Source organism: Anabrus simplex, chromosome 1 (assembly GCF_040414725.1).
Source record: "Anabrus simplex isolate iqAnaSimp1 chromosome 1, ASM4041472v1, whole genome shotgun sequence".
NCBI lineage: Eukaryota > Metazoa > Arthropoda > Insecta > Orthoptera > Tettigoniidae > Anabrus > Anabrus simplex.
Window position 1 is genome coordinate 817,426,243 of NC_090265.1, and position 22,499 is coordinate 817,448,741.

At 42.1% G+C, this 22,499-nt stretch overlaps 1 protein-coding gene across 2 annotated transcripts in view; it reads right to left on the minus strand.

Annotated features, from left to right (window-relative positions):
• Positions 1-7,923: 7,923 nt before the first annotated feature.
• LOC136857098 (phytanoyl-CoA dioxygenase, peroxisomal-like) overlaps positions 7,924-22,499 on the minus strand; it is a 46,783-nt gene continuing 32,207 nt past the window's right edge. Inside the window, exons 5-8 of one of the 2 annotated variants that reach the window (XM_067135496.2) lie at positions 20,963-21,112; positions 20,596-20,730; positions 14,721-14,858; positions 7,924-9,536 (exon numbers count right to left, since the gene is read on the minus strand). In XM_067135496.2, coding sequence (XP_066991597.2) covers positions 9,483-9,536; positions 14,721-14,858; positions 20,596-20,730; positions 20,963-21,112 — 477 coding nt within the window. In that variant the 3' untranslated portion in view covers positions 7,924-9,482. The remainder of the gene's footprint in view (positions 9,537-14,720; positions 14,859-20,595; positions 20,731-20,962; positions 21,113-22,499) is intronic. The other variant, XM_068227599.1, reaches the window with a different exon arrangement.

The following is a 22,499-nucleotide window of genomic DNA, read 5'->3' on the forward strand; positions in this document are numbered from 1 at the left end:
CTAAGCGACCCCGAAAAGTATGGATTCGACACTATTTTCGTTTATTTTTATATATGACCCTAATGGTTCCTGGGGTGTCTTACCCCCACGTGGTTTGTCTCCTGATACTAAAAATCCAGAGTGTCGCTATTCACTTTGGCAACTCCAAAAACTATGTATTCGACACTATTTTCAATTACATGTATATATCACTTCCACCTCGCCCCCACCCCAAAGGGTCTGAACTTGGACTTTTAAAAAATTGGAGTGTCACTGTTCATCTCAGCAACCCCGAAAAGTATGTATTCGACACTACTTTGATGATTTTTATATCTCAAGCCCCCCTCCCCCCTAAGGGTTCCTGGGGTGTCCTATCCCCACGTGGTTTGTCTCCCGATATTAAAATTCCGGAGTGTTACTATTCACCTCGGCGACCTCGAAAACTGTATATTTGACACTAAATACGATTACTTTTATATCTCACCCCCCTCGCCCCCACCCCAAAGGGGGCTGAACTCGGACTTTTAAAAAAATCGGAGTGTCACTATTCATCTCAGCGACCCTGAAAAGTGTGGATTCGACACTATTTTCGTTTCTTTTTATTTATGAACCCCCTCGCCCCCCGCCCCTAAGGGTTTCTGGGGCGTCTTACTCCCACGTGGTTTGTCTCCTGATACTGAAAATCCAGAGTGTCGCTATTCACTTTGGCGACCCCGAAAACTATGTATTCGACATTATTTTCGATTTTTGTATATGTCACTCCCACCTCGCCCCCACCCCAAAGGGGGCTGAACTTGGACTTTAAAAAAATTGGAGTGTCAGTATTCATCTCAGCGACCCCGAAAAGTATGGATTCGACACTATTTTCGTTTATTTTTATATATGACCCCCCTCGCCCCCCGCCCCTAAGGGTTCCTGGGGTGTCTTACCCCCACGTGGTTTGTCTCCTGACACCAAAAATCCGGAGTGTCGCTATTCACTTTGGGGACCCCGAAAACTATGTATTCGACATTATTTTCGGTTATTTATATATATCACTCCCCCCTCGCCCTCGCCCCAAAGGGGGCTGAACTTGGACTTTAAAAAATTTGGAGTGTCAATATTCATCTCAGCGACCCCGAAAAGTATGGATTCGACACTATTTTCGTTTATTTTTATATATGACCCCCTCGCCCCCGCCCCTAAGGGTTCCTGGGGTGTCTTACCCCCACGTGGTTTGTCTCCTGATACTAAAAATCCGGAGTGTCGCTATTCACTTTGGCGACCCCGAAAACTATGTATTTGACACTATTTTCGATTATTTGTATATATCACTCCCCCCTCGCCCCCACCCCAAAGGGGGCTGAACTTGGACTTTTAAAAATTCGGAGTGTCGCTATTCATCTCAGCGACCCCGAAAAGTGTGGATTCGACACTATTTTCGTTTATTTTCATTTATGGCCCCCCTCGCCCCCCGCCCCTAAGGGTTCCTGGGGTGTCTTACCCCCATGTGGTTTGTCTCCTGATACTGAAAATCCGGAGTGTCGCTATTCACTTTGGCGACCCCGAAAACTATGTATTCGACATTATTTTTGATTATTTTTATATATCACTCCCCCTCGCCCCCACCCCAAAGGGGGCTGAACTTGGAGTGTCACTATTCATCTCAGCGACCCCGAAAAGTATGGATCCGACACTATTTTCATTTATTTTTATATATGACCCCCCTCGTCTCCCCGCCCCCATGGGTGTTTGGGATGTCTTACACCCACGCGGTTTGTCTCCTGATACCAAGTCATAAGTGTATCAAATTTGGTTGAAATCGCTCCAATGGTTTGAGAGGAGATGTGGTACAAACCCACTCACCCACCCACCCACATACATACAATGACTTTTATATATATATATATAGATTTAGCGTATGTCTTTTAGTGTTGGGAGTGTCCGAGGACATGTTCGGCTTGTCTGGTGCGACTTGCGCATCTGGATTGGAATGATGATGAGATTGGGAGGGAGTGAAACCTGGTGTCACTGGGTAAGTCGGTCGTGTGGTCAGGGGAACGCGGCTTTGAACTTGCACCCGGGAGATAGTGGGTTCGAATCCTACTGTCGGCAGCCCTGAAGATGGTTTTCAGTGGTTTCCCATTTTCACACCAGACAAATGCTTTACCTTAATTAAGGCCACGGCTGCTTCCTTCCAACGCCCAGGCCTTTCCTGTCCCATCGTCGCCATAAGACGTCTCAGCGTCGGTACGACGTAAAGCAATTAGCAAAAAAAGACAAAAATCCTCCCTCCCTCTCAGTGTCTATGGTGGTAGAATTTGAAGTCACAGGCACCGTCATTTTTAATTGTTTAACTTCGTCGATCTTCTTCTTCTTCTACCGCATTTCCCACACGTGGGATTTGAACTGTGTCGCACATATGGATCTGGCCTTATTTTATGGCCGGATGCCCTTCCTGACGCCAACGTTGTATGGAAGGATGTAATTACTATTGCGTGTTTCTGTGGTGCTTGGCAGTACAGTGTGTTGTCTGAATATGAAGAGGAAAGTGTTGGAACAAACACAAACACCCGGTCCCAGAGCCAGAAAGTGTAATGTGTACTACTACTACTACTACTACTACTACTACTACTGCGGTACTAATATTAATAACAACAACAATATAATAATTACAACCGGGCTGAGTAGCTCAGACGTTAGAGCACTGGTCATCAGACTACAAGTTGGCAGGTTCGATCCCGGCTCACTCCGGTGGTATTTAAAGGTTAAAGAACACCTGTGTGGCAAAATTTCGGCATTTCGGCGTCTCTGAAAACTTTAAAAGTAGTTAATGGGACGTAAAACCAATAATAATAATAATGTAATTTATTTTACGTTTCCCTTTGTACCTGTATGGTTTTCGGTGAGACAAACAGGCCAGAATTTTGTCCCGCAGAATTTATTGTATGTGCCGGTAAATCTACCCACACGAGGTAGATCACCTTAAAATATTACCGGTCTGAGCCAGGATCGAACCTATTAACTGCCGGGCTGAGTGGCTCAGACGGCTGAGGCGCTCGCCTTCTGACTCCAACTTGGCAGGTTCGATCCTGGCTCAGTCTGATGGTATTTGAAGTTGCTCAAATACGTTAGTCTCGTGTCCTTAGATTTATTGGCACGTAAATGAACTCGTATGGGACTAAATTCCGGCACGCCGACGTCTCCGAAAACCGGGAAAAGGGTGGTTAGTGTGGGACGTAAAGCCAATATTATTATTATTATTATTATTATTATTATTATTATTATTATTATTATGAACCTATTGACTTGAACTCAACTACATAGATAAGGATAATACTGCCGCCCTAAGACTAGACGCGTATCTCAAGGACTTCAAACTTTTAGCAATTGAGCAATTTCCTAAATTACGAAGTGCATCGCTGTTTAAATCGAAGCTTAATGTTTATGTTATGTACTGAAACTAATTATACTGCCTTAACTACTGTATATCTCAGTTCGTGGTTACATTGTCAAGGAAAACATAATAACTTACTCCTAATTCACTTAGAACTTCAATATAGGGTACTATAATTTTTGCTAGGCTATCGCTGGCAGTAATCCTATCTATCGGAGATGAATGGCCGCAGAAGCCACAAAGCACATCACAACCAACAATGGTCAAAGTAATGTTATTATTGATAAATTTTATGAGCTTTCTATATTGTAGGCCTTCACATTTAGTTTTCTTTCGACTCTGTGATATTAGGGCGTCTTATAAAACTATTTATAGCGCAGACTGCAGTTCCTCATTCTCCGACTTTACACGATTTTCATTAAATCCTGTTTACCCATTTTCTCGTAACTCGGCGCTGATATGGACTTAGTAACAACAATTCAAATTCATGAATATCTCTGTGATCATGGTAACAATCTATAAGACATAAATGATCGGAAATGAAATGGCGTATGGCTTTTAGTTTCGGGAGTGTCCGAGGACATGTTCGGCTCGCCAGGTGCAGGTCTTTTGATTTGACGCTCGTAGGCGACCTGCACGTCGTGATGAGGATGAAATGATGATGAAGACGACAGAGACACCCAGTCCCCGTGCCAGTGAAATTAACCAATGCTGGTTAAAATTTCCGACCCTGCCGGGAATCGAACCCGGGACCCCTATGACCAAAGGCCAGCACGCTAACCGTTTAGCCATGGAGCCGGACAAATGATCGGACATTTAATACTAACTTTAGTTGTGTAGTATTTATCGATACGACCACTAATAAAATAATTATTTGGGAATTAACTGTTAGGCCTTCCTCTAAACTACCATTTCACTCAGATTGAATACAATTATTTATGACCTAGATTATAGCGACTTATTCCCCAACTTTGATAGATAGATAGATAGATAGATAGATAGATCAGCCAGTTAGCAAAGCAGTGCAAAAATTAAGTCATAAAGATCTAACAACAACTAACACAATAATCACAATGATATTTAATAAATGACTAGATAAACAACTGATATGGTATCTGCCACCTGCGTGGGAAACCTAAATGCAGATCAGTTGTAAATGTAAATGTAAGTTGGTGAAACTGAAGATATGACTATCTTTGAGGGAGGTGAAGGGGATGTCATGAGAGGAAAATATTCAATGAGATATACTTGGATATTTACTAGTACAGTCAATAATAAACTTACCTAATAAGAAGCAAGTTGTATACATTATTAATACATACAGTACAGTATAAGCAGAATTAAAAACAAAGGAACTTAGCAGTATCTTAAACACTAAACTGCTATAAATTATCTTAACAACCGTTTTCCCATCATACATTTTGGCTGACAAACATTTGAAGACGGATCGTTGTACAAAGTCAATACGTAGGTCACAGCCTCTCTTTTCTACTGGCCTTTTCTCAATTACTGTATCTATGGTGGGCACTGATATGCATGAAGCCAACACTTCCTAGATATAAGGCCTCACAACTGTTCTGGGAATATACTGTGACGTCAGCATCGGCAGGCAAGCTTGAACCTTTTAAGTAATAACACAGCAATGAGTTTGGCCATGTAACGCTGAAATTAGAAGAGTTTCAATTCGTTTAATGGTGCCAATTGCTAATACCGTTGTACATAATGGTACTGATGTGTTGGGTACTCAACTGTAAAGAGAAATGCGACAGTGATAACGAAGTGCATGCATTAAGTTTCCGAAAGACGAGGTTATGCGGCAGATTTGTTTACGTGCAATTCCAAGACAAGACTGTTGTTGTTTGAGTCATCAGTCCATAGACTGGTTTGATGCAGCCCTCCATGCCACCCTATCCTGTGCTAACCTTTTCATTTCTACGTAACTATTGCATCCTACATCTGCTCTAATCTGTTTGTCATATTCATACCTTGGTCTACCACTACCGTTCTTGCCACCTACACTTCCTTCAAAAACCAACTGAACAAGTCCTGGGTGTCTTAAGATGTGTCCTATCATTCTATCTCTTCTTCTCGTCAAATTTAGCCAAATCGATCTCCTCTCACCAATTCGATTCAGTATCTCTTCATTCGTGATTCGATCTATCCATCTCACCTTCAGCATTCTTCTGTAACACCACATTTCAAAAGCTTCTATTCTCTTTCTTTCTGAACTAGTTATCGTCCATGTTTCACTTCCATACAATGCCACGCTCCACACAAAAGTCTTCAAAAACATCTTTCTAATTCCGATATCAATGTTTGAAATGAGCAAATTTCTTTTCTTAAGAAAGCTCTTCCTTGCTTGTGCTAGTCTGCATTTTATGTCCTCCTTACTTCTGCCATCGTTGGTTATTTTACTACCCAAGTAACAGTATTCATCTACTTCCTTTAAGACTTCGTTTCCTAATCTAATATTTCCTACATCACCTGCCTTCGTTCGACTGCACTCCATTACTTTTGTTTTGGACTTATTTATTTTCATCTTGTACTCCTTACCTAAGACTTCATCCATACCATTCAGCAACTTCTCAAGATCTTCTGCAGTCTCAGATAAAATAACAATATCATCGGCAAATCTCAAGGTTTTGATTTCCTCTCCTTGGACTGTGATTCCCTTTCCAAATTTCTCTTTGATTTCCTTTACTGCCTGTTCTATGTAAACATTGAAAAGGAGAGGAGACAAACTGCAGCCTTGCCTCACTCCTTTCTGGATTGCTGCTTCTTTTTCAAAGGCCTCGATTCTTATCACTGCAGACTGATTTTTATACAGGTTGTAGATAATTCTTCGTTCACGGTATCTGATCCCTATCATCTTCAGAATCATAAATAGCCTGGTCCAATCAACATTATCGAATGCCTTTTCTAGATCTACGAATGCCATGTACGTGGGCTTGTCCTTCTTGATTCAATCCTCTAAGATCAGACGTAAAGTCAGGATTGCTTCACGTGTTCCTACATTTCTTCTGAAGCCAAATTGATCTTCCCCCAACTCAGCTTCAACTTGTTTTTCCATTCTTCTGTGAATAATACGTGTTAAAATTTTGCAGGCATGAGATACTAAACTAATAGTGCGGTAGTTTTCACACCTGTCAGCACCGGCTTTCTTGGGAATAGGTATAACAACATTCTGCCGAAAATCGGATGGGCCTTCTCCTGTCTCATACATCTTGCACACTAAATGAAATAACCTTACCATGCTGGTTTCTCCTAAGGCAGTTAGTAATTCAGAGGGAATATCATCAATTCCAGGTGCCTTGTTCCTATTTAGGTCACTCACAGCTCTGTCAAACTCTGACCTCAAAATTGGGTCTCCCATTTCATCAGCATCAACAGCCTCTTCATGTTCCAGAACGAAATTATCTACATCGTTACCTTGATACAACTGTTGGATATGCTCCTGCCATCTTTCTGCTTTGTCTTCTTTCCCTAGAAGTGGCTTTCCATCTGAGCTCTTAATATTCATGCACCTAGATTTCCTTTCTCCAAAGGTTTCCTTGATTTTCCTGTATGCAGCATCTACCTTTCCCAGGACCATACAGCCTTCGACATCCTTGCACTTCTCCTTCAGCCATTCTTCCTTAGCTACCTTGCACTTTCTATCCACTTGATTCTTTAATCGCCTGTATTCTTTTCTGCCCTCTTCATTTCTAGCATTCTTGTATTTTCGTCGTTCATCAATCAGGTCTAGTATCTCCTGAGTTATCCACTGATTCTTAGTTGATCTTTTCTTCCTTCCTAACATTTCTTCAGCAGCCCTACTGACTTCATTTTTCAAGACAAGACTACTGTACAGATTTACTAATAACTCAGTGGTGAGTAACTATTATTATTACATTCTCACACAATCATAATTAGCATAGGCCTATGACGTATTTAACTACACGCAACAGCTGGTGATATGTAGGCATATTTACTCTTCAATGATATAAGGTTATGTTAGCTCACAATCATGGAATACATTATTTCAACGGTATAATATTATTATTATTATTATTATTATTATTATTATTATTATTATTATTATTATTATACGCATTAAAACATACCACCTACAAGAGCTGTTGGTGTAGGGCGATTCACTCCGTAAACGCATGAATTTCGCTCAAGGTGATACATTATTTTAAGGTATGCCACAGACATTTCAAAGTCGGTGATATTTTATGGGAAATAACTGGTACTGATCGTCAGGAAAAACTTTTAACTACTCCTCTTCCAAGACCATGACTGCCCATCATATTTATCGTCACATTCTGGCAGCTGAAGAGAAGAACCAGGCAAAAAAGTAGAATAGAAAGAGAAGCAATAAACAGAGCCGTTGAAAATAATACATATCTCATACCGTACACAGAATTTCAATCCACAATCTTACACAGCTGAAAAGTACAATAAACATGTTGTTACCTGATGGTTGTTGTACTGTGATGAAGGGAACGTCAGTAATTTTTCTGTACGTCGATACATCAAGGCAACCATACTACATAGCATATGTAATCATCTAATAGGACATGGCCTTTATTCTAAATGGTTTTTATTAAACTATAAAATATTTCTAATATATATGTGAACAAAATGACTAATACAAATGCTGTATTTTCTTTAGTTACAAAACATCATAGCTGCATTACAAGGAATGAGTGTAACAATGTGTAGAAAGATTCAAGGAATAAGTTAATTCTAGTCCTAGTTGGTGAATTGAACACCGAGGATGATGTCCCCACAGTTAATTTAATAGTTGCAGTTAAAACATTTCTTAGTTCATAAAGGAGTATGTGTATGATTTTCTTGTTATTTGTTCAACCTTCTGCCTGATATCTCCTCATGTTTACAAATTTACGGCCGACCCCGTGGTGAAGGGATATAATGCCTGCCTCTTACCCGGAGGCTCCGAGTTCGATTCCCGGCCAAGTCAGGGATTGTTACCTAGATCTGAGGGCTGGTTCGAGGTCGACTCAGCCTACGTGATTACATTTTCAAGCTATCGTACGGTGAGATAGCGGCCCTGGTCTAGAAAGCCAAGAATAACGGCCGAGAGGATTCGTCTTGCCGAACACAAAACACCTCGTAATCTGCAGGCCTTCGGGATGAGCAGGGTCAAGGCCAAGCCCTTCAGGGCTCTTGCGCCGTGCGATTTTTACAAATTTATGAGAGTAGCAATTTAATGTTGCCACATGTCAGTACTTTTAAAAGAGTAGGCTCCGGTCTGAATGGTAGTCCAATATTAGGACAGAAACTTACATACTTTCTGGAATACATAAAACATAAAGTTCAAGGTTTCGAACAGAATGACAAATTGGTAACATCGATGGTAGGTGAAATTCTCATTAAACCATACATGAACTTCAAGGGAGGAAACATTGTAGGCTCATGTGCAAATACTGCCAGTGATGCTACGTCAGATTAGATGTTAGGCCTATGCTAATATTATACGTGCTAGTTTTCTTTTAAGATCATATAATGCCTATTTAAACTGAAATATATTTGTAACATCCTGTTGTGCTGTTGGCAATTCGGAAGTAAGTTAACATTGCAAGATGCTGTCGTGTTTTACAACTGTTTGCTGTTTATCTTTAATGGCAGAGTCACTAAAATACGGTAATAACGACAGTATAATTCAGTATACTTTAAAATTTAAACGCTATTTGTTAGTAAATAAATTATTCCATTGGCAAAACATATTAAAATCATGTCTGTGTTTAACTATGTTCCGCGTTTCTCTGCATCGCCATCGCCTCCGTAGCGTGACGTCACCACGCTGTTGTTAGGCCTTCTTATCTAGGAGGTGTTGATGAAGGCCGGTTTTGTCACCAACCATATGTGTTCACTATTGAACGTTTCTGCGATGGTTAATAGTGTGAAGTGCTGTGTTGCGCGTAATGATGAGATGTGTACCCACAATGAAAATCACAAACATCCAGTCCACGTGCGGGAGGAATTAATCAAACGTGCCTAATAATCCCCCGCCTCCCCGAGAATCAAACCTAGGAGCATCTGAAGCAAAGACCAGGACTTTAAAATTAGGTTATCATACATAAAAAGTGTCTATATTTGTAGCTATAAACTGCATAATATACTATAGATTCAGTCGCACTCCTCTTGCCAAGCGACATCGGAATTCCCAGAATGCCTGGAAAGAGAAATTTTAAAAAGAGTGAGACTTACAGTGTTGGGAAACTCTTCAGACTGAAGCTACAGTCTGTGTGTTTGGTGGAACTGACAACAGAGTAGACAATAGAAATTCCCTAAAGATACGATGGTTTATATATCCTGATAGTAGATATGTGTAACCAGTCTTAACTTACCAGTGACTTAAAACAACTGCACTTAATGCAAATAAGTATAAAGGATAAAATTAATGAGATAGAAAATACACGGTAAAAATAACACAAGTAATAATATTAAGAAAATAATCTAAGCAAGTGATATTAAAACAGATGATTCATTCATGTTTTCCTAGTATATCCACACAGGCACGTTTAAAACCCGGGTTGCTAGACATGTCTCTGATGTCCGCTGTAAAAGTTCTCGACATATTTTTCAATTGCAGGGTGTAGGCGTATCAGGTACAGTAGTTTGGTTATTGCCAGTTACTTTACATTCACCTGCGTTTGTTACAAGTGACATCAGTCTTCTTTGAACGACTTCTCTACTTAAGTTCTTAACAAAAGTTTTATAAAATATCTAAAAACAGAAGGAGATTATCATCTACAGATAAAACTGAGTGAGAAAGAGGAGCTAAGTGTGCACCGAGTTAGCCGCTGGATGTAGAGAAAAAGCATGTTAGGCTAGGGCTACGCTTGCGTGATGTCAAGCTGCGTTTCTGCATGGTTTTCACGGAGCTGAACGACAGGGCGCGTGACCACACTTGCGTGCATGCACGGCGTGATTTTATTAGTGTGTTGTATACTGTGAAGCAGCAAAGCATAACAATTTTTCTGCATATGGAAGGATTTCACTTAAATAATAACTCCATTGTTGCGTTATGTACTGGTCTGGTTGTTCGTCGTCGTCGTCAAAGAAAATATTGGATCCATCCTATAATAAGTGACAGGTTATCAAATGGACAATTCGTTCTCCTACACAATAAACTAGAAGACAACCAAGATAATTTTTTGAGTATTACAGAATGTCCGTGACGTCACTGAAATGCTTTTGGTATTTGTTGAAAAATGTTATCAGGAAAATAAACACAACGTCTCCCCCAACTCAGACCCCGGTTTTTATAATCACGTATCTCTCTTGATGTATCTTTGTTTGAACTCTTGGTCCTCTGTATCGTAAAAGTGCGGGTACTTTTGCACCTCCAAAATTATTAATTGACTGTCTAATTCAGAGTTTTTCAAACTTTTTGGGTCTGAGGCCCCGTCTGCAAGTCGCATTCATATCCAATTAGCCAAAACACAGAATTCAGAATTCAGTGAACAAAAAAAGATATAATGTTACTATGTTCGATTGTATTCGTATAATTTAGCACTAGTATTTACTTTTCTTTAAAATGTACAGTAACTCCATTTACATAAAGACACTTTAGGCTATATATGTATAGACATTATAAAACAATGTGACACTTGGCTAACAATTACAGCACTCTGAATCTGGACACTTACTTGAGAAAATTCGCTTGGTACTGTTGCTGGATCAATGGGATAGATAATGTTGTTTTCCAAAGACCAACGGTAGTCACCCGAATCGAAGATCAGCCTCTACCTAAGTTCCGCTTCTGCACTTCGTTTTCATTTGTGTGAGAGCAGAAAATATACAGTCACACAGGTATGTTGTCATGAAGGGAATTAATCGCAGTGTCCGACTCGTTGGCTGAACGGTCAGCGTACTGGCCTTCGGTTCAGAGGGTCCCGGGTTCGATTCCCGGCCGGGTCGGGGATTTTAACCTTAATTGGTTAACTCCAATGGCACGGGGGTTGGGCGTATGTGTTGTCTTCGTCATCATTTCATCCTCATCACGACGCGCAGGTCGCCTACGGGTGTCAAATAGAAAGACCTGCACCTGGCGAGCCAAACCCGTCCTGGGATATCCCGGCACTAAAAGCCATACAACATTTCATCGCAGTGTTTCCTTTCTAGAAATTGTAGGCCATAGGAGATATCATGGACCCTAAAGTCGATCAGAGTCTTGGAGTTGTGATACAAGGTCTTCACAAGAACGTGTACCATTTATCGACCAAGAATTCCATATACTGTATGTAAGTTATACAACAGTGAAGACATAGTTCCTAAATTAAGAATAATGATAAAACATCGCTCTGTAAATACTTACAACTTACATTATTATTGCGGACCCGTTGGAATGACTGGTCTAATTCAATTTCGCGAGCTGAAAGTAGAAAACGAACGCAGATAGACCATGTGCAATATTCAAACAGGAGTACAATATCGCACCAGCTTCTTTCCGCAAGTGTATGTAGCCAGCCACTGCACTGATCAGGAAAACACGCAAACAAAATGGACCTCGGCCCATTCTCGAGCGGGCGACCTTGAAGACGCATCTTGTGTCCCTCGGCGAATCATCATGCTGTGTGTGGCCGTTACCGTCCAAATATATATTGTGCATTTTTGACGCAAGATTTCACGCAATAACACAACTAGAAATCACGCAAGTGTGGCCCTAGCCTTAGTGTAGAAGTCAAGAATAAAGAAACGATTTTAAGAGCTCGATAGCTGCAGTCGCTTAAGTGCGGCCAGTATCCAGTATTCGGGAGATAGTAGGTTCGAACCCCACTATCGGCAGCCCTGAAGATGGTTTTTCCGTGGTTTCCCATTTTCACACCAGGCAAATGCTGGGGCTGTACCTTAATTAAGGCCACGGCCGCTTCCTTCCCACTCCCAGCCCTTCCCTGTCCCACCATCGCCATAAGACCTGTCTGTGTCGGTGCGACGTAAAGCAATTAGCAAAAAAAAAAAAAAATTAAGGTACGGCCCCAGCATTTACCTGGTGTGAAAATGGGAAACCACGGAAAACCATTTTCAGGCCTGCCGACAGTGGGGTTCGAACCTACTATCTCCCGAATACTGGATACTGTCCGCACTTAAGCGACTGCAGCTATCGAGCTCCGTAAGGAGATTTTCGAAAACACCAGGACTGGCAGTAGGTACTTAACGTTTGAATGGCTATGTAGAGCTAATAACAGGACATATACGTCTAGAATGCAATCTGCTTTAGTTTGTGTGAGTAGTGGACACTTCTTAACAAATGGGCATTTTGTAATCCCCAAAGCAGAAGTTTCACTGTCTTTCCATGAACTGTTCCAAGGGCGTAGCCAGAGGGGGAAGGGGAGTTACCGGGGGTTATACCCCGATGAAAATTTTACAAAAAGGAAATAAACAGAAAGTGACAATAAACAATAAACTAAATAAACAAACATTCACAGACATAATTGTAAAGCAAACAGTTCTGTTGAATCCATTTTCCAAGGAGGTTCGAAAATTGTATTTTAGATTGTAAACTGAACATACACTGACTGACAGAGCAAATGCAACACCAAGAAGGAGTGGTTCGAAAGGGATGAAAGTTGGGGAAGAAACAGAGACGGCACGGACGAACAATTGATGTTTATTTCAAACCGATATGCAGGTTACACAATGCGCACGGCATCGACTCAGTAGGATGTAGGACCACCGCGAGCGGCGATGCACGCAGAAACACGTCGAGGTACAGAGTCAATAAGAGTGCGGATGGTGACCTGAGGGATGGTTCTCCATTCTCTGTCAACCATTTGCCACAGTTGGTCGTCCGTACGAGGCTGGGGCAGAGTTTGCAAACGGCGTCCAATGAGATCCCACACGTGTTCGATTGGTGAGAGATCCGGAGAGTACGCTGGCCACGGAAGCATCTGTACACCTCGTAGAGCCTGTTGGGAGATGCGAGTAGTGTGTGGGCGGGCATTATCCTGCTGAAACAGAGCATTGGGCAGCCCCTGAAGGTACGGGAGTGCCACCGGCCGCAGCACATGCTGCACATAGCGGTGGGCATTTAACGTGCCTTGAATACGCCCTAGAGGTGACGTGGAATCATACGCAATAGCGCCCCAAACCATGATGCTGCGTTGTCTAGCGGTAGGGCGCTCCACAGTTACTGCCGGATTTGACCTTTCTCCACGCCGACGCCACATTCGTCTGCGGTGACTATCACTGACAGAACAGAAACGTGACTCATCGGAGAACACGACGTTCCGCCATTCCCTCATCCAAGTCGCTCTAGCCCGGCACCATGCCAGGCGTGCACGTCTATGCTGTGGAGTCAATGGTAGTCTTCTGAGCGGACGCCGGGAGTGCAGGCCTCCTTCAACCAATCGACGGGAAATTGTTCTGGTCGATATTGGAACAGCCAGGGTGTCTTGCACATGCTGAAGAATGGCGGTTGACGTGGCGCGCGGGGCTGCCACCGCTTGGCGGCGGATGTGCCGATCCTCGCGTGCTGACGTCACTCGGGCTGCGCCTGGACCCCTCGCACGTGCCACATGTCCCTGCGCCAACCATCTTCGCCACAGGCGCTGCACCGTGGACACATCCCTATGGGTATCGGCTGCGATTTGACGAAGCGACCAACCTGCCCTTCTCAGCCCGATCACCATACCCCTCGTAAAGTCGTCTGTCTGCTGGAAATGCCTCCGTTGACGGCGGCCTGGCATTCTTAGCTATACACGTGTCCTGTGGCACACGACAACACGTTCTACAATGACTGTCGGCTGAGAAATCACGGTACGAAGTGGGCCATTCGCCAACGCCGTGTCCCATTTATCGTTCGCTACGTGCGCAGCACAGCGGCGCATTTCACATCATGAGCATACCTCAGTGACGTCAGTTTACCCTGCAATTGGCATAAAGTTCTGACCACTCCTTCTTGGTGTTGCATTTGCTCTGTCAGTCAGTGTACAATTCACTGTAAAACTGTTGAACTTGATCGTAGTGTTTTTATTCTGTATTTTAATGTAGATTTTGTAGTGTACTGCATTCTGAATAACTCCATAATTCACTTGTATCAGTGACCTTACAATGACAAGTCACGCATAGGCCTACACCACGCACGCAGCTTCACTCTGTTCTACCAGCACTTTGTAACTATAACCTCTCCCATCGGCCGATCCTGGCTAAGCTACTGAATTGTTCAAGCAGCAATATCATTTGGAACATATTGGCGATGATAAGAATGAAACATGTTTAAATGGGTGGGTTGGTTGGTTGTTGGTCGGTCGGTCGGTGAATTACTAAATTGGATTCTAGTTGTGCCTTATGTCTGGTTTATCGGTTGCAATATTGGCTTTTGTTTATTTCATTACTTGCTTCTTTCACTTACCCTGAAGTCCATATCATATCCTCTTCGCTTGGCAAGGGCTGACACTTCATTTGCTATATTCTCCTGGGATGTTCCTCGCACTTCTATGTATTCGCAGGCTGAGTCAGCATAGTGGCACGAAATAGCTTTCCGGAAGCCCTGTTGAACATAAAACACAGAAAATTAAGAACTTTGTTCTCAAATGCAGTGGAACCTCGGTATCTCAAATCACCTCGGGAGCTACATTTTAGAGTATTTCGAATGATCGAAATTTCGAGATATAGAGAATACCGTTTTTGAGCACGTATAGCTCATAATTGAAGCATATGAATCTACCGGCTTATACTGAATACAGTGGAACCTTGGATTGCGAGCATAATTCGTTCCGGCAACATGCTCGTAATCCAAATCGCTCGTATATCAAAGCAAATTTTCCCATAAGAAACTATTGAAACTCGGATGATTCGTCCGAAAAACAGAAACATTTATTAGCATAACTTTTCTAAAACAAAATATAACGTAAAGCAATTAAACTGCACTTTACCTTACAATATAATCATTGTTGGTGTGAGGGAGACGAGAGATGACATGAGAAGAGTTACTGTGTAGCACGAATTTCACTAACGGAATCACTGCTATCGGTTGGCTCATTGGAAGTGTTTCCTTTTCGTGCAACTTTAACGAGGAACCTGTCCAATGACTGTTGCTTTTGCCTCTTTTTGAGGATTTCACGAAAATGTGACATTGCATTGTCATAGAACAGATTCATCCACTGTAATCTTCTCCTTCTTCTGACCGAATTCCTTTTTAGCCTTCTTTTCGTTCACAGGGCCCATCGTTGCAGAACAGTTATATCACAGATGACAGAAACAAAAATGTACACTCAAACGGTGTTCACTATGCGAGCGAGGCACGCCAACTGAAGTCCAGCGCGGGAAATGATTACACACACTTTACCAGGAAAGAGAATGACAGGGGGAGGGGAAAACAAAGGCACAGGGGAGGTGGAAACGTACGTAATCGTGACGCTCGTATTGCGAAACCTCACTCGCTTATCAAGTCACAATTTATTTAAAATATTTGCTCGTCCTGCAAAACACTCGTAGACCAAGTTACTCGCAATCCGAGGTTCCACTGTACGTATTTTTAACAGTATTTCAAAATATACTAACAAACTCGTATTTTACAACATCACTCTAATTATAGGTAACTTTTAGAAGACAGAATACAGTAACCAAAACCAAAACCCCAAAGGACTACAACCCTTGAAGGGTCTTGGCCTACAAAGTGACCGCTGCTCAGCCCGAAGGCCTGCAGATTGTGAGGTGTCGTGTGGTCAGCACGACGAATCCTCTCGGCCGTTATTCTTGGCTTTCTAGACCGGGGCCGCTATCTCACCGTCAGATAGCTCCTCAATTCTAATCAGGTAGGCTGAGTGGACCTCGAACCAGCCCTCAGGTCCAGGTAAAAATCCCTGTCCTAGCCGGGAATCGAACCCGGGGCCTCCAGGTAAGTGGCATGCACGCTACCCATACACCACGGGGCCGGCTAGAATACAGTAACACCTTTGGAAAAAACATCCGTTAGTCTCTTGTGGCTTTACTGTTAACGTTCTTTTCTTCCACATACATCTCAACAACATTTATTGCTGTGAAAAACACTGTGATTCATATTCTACTGACTCCGTAAGTAGGTTCGAAGAATAGCCACTGCACTTAACGCCTCGTTCTGCTGACGGTACAGGAGAAGGTAGCTCCAACTCATCTTGTTGTAAACTTCTTCTTCTTCGGGTCGATGACATATATGTTAGGTCCTTTTAAACAACAAGCATAACCTTCTTCTTCTTCTTCTTCTTCTTCTTCAGCGACGTTGACGGTATCCATAGGAGGCTCGGCCACTATAACGTCTGAGTCCACATTTATGCAAGCCTCAAAATCAGCTTTCCAGTTAACAAGCTGCTGGTACACAACTCATTCTTCAGGAATACGACTGACTTCTTCCTCTTCGTATTATGAAGCTCCTGAGTCACCTTAAAAATCCTGCTTTCCGGAAGCAGTTCAGTTGTTTCCTGCTTCATATCAGCACACGATTTACTCAGCATTGGTATCGACTGTAAGTGATTAATGTCCGTAAATGCCTCTTCGGATTTAGTTCCTCTCAGAATTCTCTGAACAGCACTCTTCCTATTGGAATGCTTTAAGTTATTAATCACCCCTTGGTCAATGGGCTGTAGTTCGGATGTTAAGTTTGGTTACAAGATGACCATGCGTACTGTCTTTAACTCCAGAATGAGCACCTTGTGATAAGCAGGACAGTTGTCGACGACTTTCCTCCCTTCACGTTGAAACTTCTCATCAGTACCACGCAGCCAAGATTCGTAAATGATGCTTATTACTGTATCCACGTCTTTCGTACGTGAGCGGTAATGATTCACGCCCAAGAAACTGCGAAGCTTCGCGGATTTTCGATCAGTAGAAGTCTATTTTTCGGTTCGCGTCATATTAGCACCCAGCATGACTGTAACCCTTTCTTTACTTGTTAACTGTTCCTCACAAACAACAAATGCTGTATTGCACAGTTAATGTTGTACATAATTCGAGTTACTGAGTATTTTTTTGCTTCAACGCAGTAAACGTTTGCTTCGAGAAATCGAGAAATTCGTGTAACAGAATTTCGAGTAATAGAGAAATAAATACACGTGAAAAATAGGACAAACGGCCGGGAAGCTTAAGTTACTTCGAGATACTGAAAATTCGAGTAATGGAGGTTCGAGATATCGAGGTTCGACTGTAGGTATAATAGTCCTTTCATTTCTCTTTAGTGCCCAGTCGGCACAGATTTTCAAAAAATAAACCATTCAACGCAGCCATGAAATTTGATATGGTTTTAGGGCAGAAAGATAATATACGATATAACAATGCATGCCAGAGTGGAGAGTCAGTTAAAATTAGGATACATTGAACATTTCACTACATTCCCATGATGAACCACAACAATGGCAGGAAATAGCTTACCGGCAGCCCTGTTGAATGAAAGAGCACTGCGCAGGAAGCGAGAATCCAAACATGCCGCGCAAGAATCGAATATCTGAAGGAGTGTTTGTTGCCGTACTAAATAATGCGTACCTATGTGCTCATTTCCCTCTGTGGTGTAGTGGTCAGTGTGATTAGTTGTCAACCGCCGAAGGATCGGGTTCGATTCCAGGCTCTGTCACGAAATTTGGAAAGTGGCACGAAGACTGGAACGGGTTCGACTCAGCCGATGAAGGTCAGCTGAGTAAAGGAGGTTCGATTCCCACCTCAGTCATCTTCAAAGTGGTTTTACGTGGTTTCCCCACTTCTTCTCCAGATAAATGCCGGGATGGTACCTAACTTAAAGCCACGGCCGCTTCCTTCCCTCTTCCTTGCCTGTCCCTTCCAAACTTCACATCCGCCAATAGGCCCCTGTTCAGCAGAGCAGGTAAGGCCGCCTGGGAGAAGTACTGGTACTCTTGCCTAGTTGTCCCCCCCGACCAAATATCTCACGCTCCACGACCAATGAGGCGATAGAGGTGAGATTCCTCGCTGTGATGGGGGGGGGGGGGGGAGGACCAACCTTGGAGGGTAAACGGATTAAATAAATAAATATGCTCATTTCCAAAAATTGGAACACGAAAAACATCCCTGCTTACTTACGAATTGCTTTAAACGTAATCATCTTCAAAAAGAGAGACAAGGCTCATAGAGGGAATTGTAGAGGAGAATCATCACACTCTGTTGCAGGAATTAGTTTTTTTAACGAGGGTACTGTTTAACTGTCTGCTAACACTCACAGGAGAGTCCTTACGGAAAATGCAGAGTGATTTTATACCCAACGGAGGTAAGCCTACAATCGATATGGACTTCAGTGGCTAACAAATGCAAGAAAAAGCAGCCCCTATACACGGCGTTCTTCTTCTTTGGTTCTTTATTGTGAGGATATCGGAATATTTAGAGTCAAAGAGCGCTTAATGACATTATTTTTAAGTTGATTACAATAATATGACAGTTCTTAAATATTTTAGTGGTATTCTTTGGCTTGAGAAGTCTCTACATGGATTTATTCGTAATTACAAATAACCAATCTTCTCGATACACCTCACAAAAATTTCGATTCTGTAAACCAAGTAGCTCTTTGGAGGATCGGAAATCGGAACTTCACTTGAATATCCACCGAAATACTTTAAAATGCTTCGACTGCTCCACGACAATATGAGTGCTTCTGATCTCGGCAAGAACGAACCTGGAGAGCCCTTTTGTATCATAACGAAAGTCAGGTAAGGATATGTAATCCTATATTTATGAAGAAGATACAGCAGATTGTTGAGGGAAGATTTTCTTCTGGTGCGGAAATAGTGTATAGGTTTGTTGGCGGATTATCTAATCATAGCAAACTGCGCGCCAAGACCAAAAGCAGCTATCGAACTGAGAAAGAAGGTGTTCTAGTCAATCCAGTATATGACCTACAAAGTATTTTGAATTCATATAACCAAACATTTACCAGTATCGGATTGGAACAGAGCATTTACAAAGCAGAGATTCTTTACCAATGTCCACCAAATTCGAACGAGGCAGTCTCTTCTATCACGATCAACGGTAAAACCTAACAAAATGACGAACACTTTGCATACGTTGGTTGCCTTACCTCGACAATTACAGATGTATGCACATTACCGCATCAAATGCGCTAGTGCAGCGTTTCGTTGTTTCTTTGAAAAGGTCTTCGACAACCTCGGCCTCATTGTCCTGACCAAGTTATATGCCACTGACGTTCGGGCGCGAGACTTGGAATACTTATAAAGGAGAATTGAACTATCTAGAAACAATACCTGCGATGTTTTAGAATAAAGAGTAACATGGCAGGACCTTAGAAAAATAGTCAGAATCTTTGGTAGAAGCCAATGCCACGAGCATTGATAAAATGATTACCAAACTTCAACTTCGATGGGCTGGCCATGTTGTTCGCATGTCAAGCATACGACTTCCAGAGTAAGGGAAGAAGGGAAAAATTCACAATTGAAGGATAACGAGTTCGTGGAGGACAGCTAAAACAATACAGAGATTTTCGAAAGTTGAATATGACGAAGTACAAAACTGACTTCTTTCATCTTACGTACGCGATACCAGTTAACTAGTCTTAGCTTCACAGAGATACTGTGTGTCGCGTGTTTATTTTGTTCTTCTGTTCATGAATAAAACTTTGATAGTGCTTTGGAGCAAGGATTTTATAAACGAAATCGACTCTCAGCCTGTTAGGTCGTGTCACATACGTATAGTACGTGTTAAAGAGATGTTAATCTCAAGCCCCATCGTGAAACAGCCCCGAAAGGCCTTGGCCTACCAAACGACCGCCACTCAGCCCGAAATATTGTAGATTACGAGGTGTCGTGTGGTCAGCACGACGAATCATCTCGGCCGTTATTCTTGGCCTTCTAGACCAGGACCGCTATCTCACCATCAATAGCTCAATGGTAATCACGCAGGATGAGTGAACCTCGAACCAGCCCTCAGATCGAGGTAAAAATCCGAGGCATGGCCGGGAATCGAAACCGAGGTCTCCGGGTAAGAGGCAGGCACGCTACCCCTATACCGCGGGACAAGCACGAAGAGATGTTAAGCACAGAACAAAAGTGGCCACCCGGACACCAGTGGGATCCGAACTCACAACTTTCCCACAACATTTCTTCAACACGTACCATATGTATGTAACACGACCTAATTGGTCGGAAGTCAATTTCGATTACAATACGGTCATGAAAATTCAATACTCATTGATTTTATAAATCTTATGATACACAGCTCTGTTATATCTTCAAAAAAAATCTTCATATATTGAACCCTTGAACGTAGAATTATGGATTCAATATACTATTCAGTACCTTTGTGGAGTTTACGCCTGACCCATGGATCAATAAAGGGTGGAAGAACACTGTGTCACCAGGCTCCATCTCCAGGGGAATGCGTGGATAGTGGTCAAATCCTTGAACTCCATGGAATGCCTTATTTACTCCATTCTGCAGGAAAGAACACAAGCCTTTCATAGTAACATTCTTAGAAAACATCAGACATTGATCAAACACGATAACATGAATTTCTTCTCGTAACTTCTTTGAAATGGGTAATATAACCTTCTAATGCTTACTGTCATAGTATCTTTCATGAAAATGTTCCTGTGTCCGAGACTGCGAACTTGGATAAAATACCAGCCTTTCCCTTCCAATATATAATGACGTTGAAGTCACTCACCTCCCATCGCGGGTATTCGTGACGAAGAAGGATGCCCTTGTGACTGCCAGGTATTACCTCTAGGCATCCATTGTCCACTGTCACGCGGTCTATGGCCGTCCATGATGCCACGATCCTGTCTGCAGGACGGAATGCGAAGTAGTGCAAATCCTGAAACCAACGAAAGACATAAACTCCACAGACTGCCTCAAATGGTGGATTCAATTTATTGTAAATGCTAGTAAAAGGTCATAAAGTAAAGTGTCACGTTTGTGCTTCATAAAATCGGTTGTACACTTCTTGCAAAATGCAGTACTGAAGTTGAGCTGGACCGTCTCGATTTAGAGAATTCTGTGAGACATCCACTCAAGTATCACGTTATACAAGAGACATTTCGAAAATATGATTTAGGGATAAATACGGACTCTTAAAATAGAGTTATATTTTTTTTTTTTGCTTACGGCGACGATGGGACAGGGAAGGCCTAGGAATGGGAAGGAAGCGGCCGTGGCCTTAATTAAGGTACAGCCCCAGCATTTGTCTGGTATGAAAATGGGAAACCACGGAGAACTATCTTCAGGGCTTAAACGTAATATTTTCTCTATATATAGGGTTTATCAGAACTATACGGACAAAAAATTCCGGGATGCTTTTCATATATTATGTTTAAGGTAAGATCAGAGGCCAATTTTTCAAAATATTGAAAAAAATTTGCATTATATAATTATTTAGACTTTTCTGAATATTTTGGTATACTATTTATTATAAAAATCTAATTATAAATATTTTATACGGAGTTTTTAAAATTATGCAACGTGACTGCAAATATGGCCTCTGGGCATCACACTGGTAAACTGTTCATCTACAGAATATTATTCGATCTAGAAGGCTGTGGTTTGGAATATTTCTTTGTGGATTGTTCTGATATTTATTCCTTGGAGTTCTAGTGATTGTCCTTTGTTTATCTTCAGTCTGGGACCACGACTTCGTCAACTGAAAAGCAAACTGCGCGACACGAAATTATCTGATTGCAAAAGCATAAAAATTGCTGGTAGGCTTACCGATAAGGTCATAGATGAATTCCAGGAGTACTATGGAAAAGCTATCAGATAAAATACCCATGATTTGGAATCAATGAGAAGGGCTGTGTGCGCAACCTACTTCCATAGGTTGTCTACCGATAAGAACCCAGTTCACCACCTGTGCCCACCTGCACCAAACTCATGGTGTAAGTACATAAAAGCACAGCCAGCTGGCACACTGAATGAGTTCCAGCATAAACACTCCATTCCTGAGGCAGTAATGGAGGCAGTGAAACCAGTTTTCAGAGATTTAGCACACCCTAAAGTGTCTTCATGGGCGGACACAGAATGTCAACGAGGCATTCAACAATATTATCTGGTCTCGAATACCAAAAAATGACTTTGTTGGCATCAAAACATTGAGGCTGGGTGTATCAGATGCTGTAATCACCTTCAATGATGGCAATAAGGGTAGGATAAAGGTCCTCCATAAGCTGGGAGTGAAGATAGGACGTAACACGGAAAGAGCATTGCTG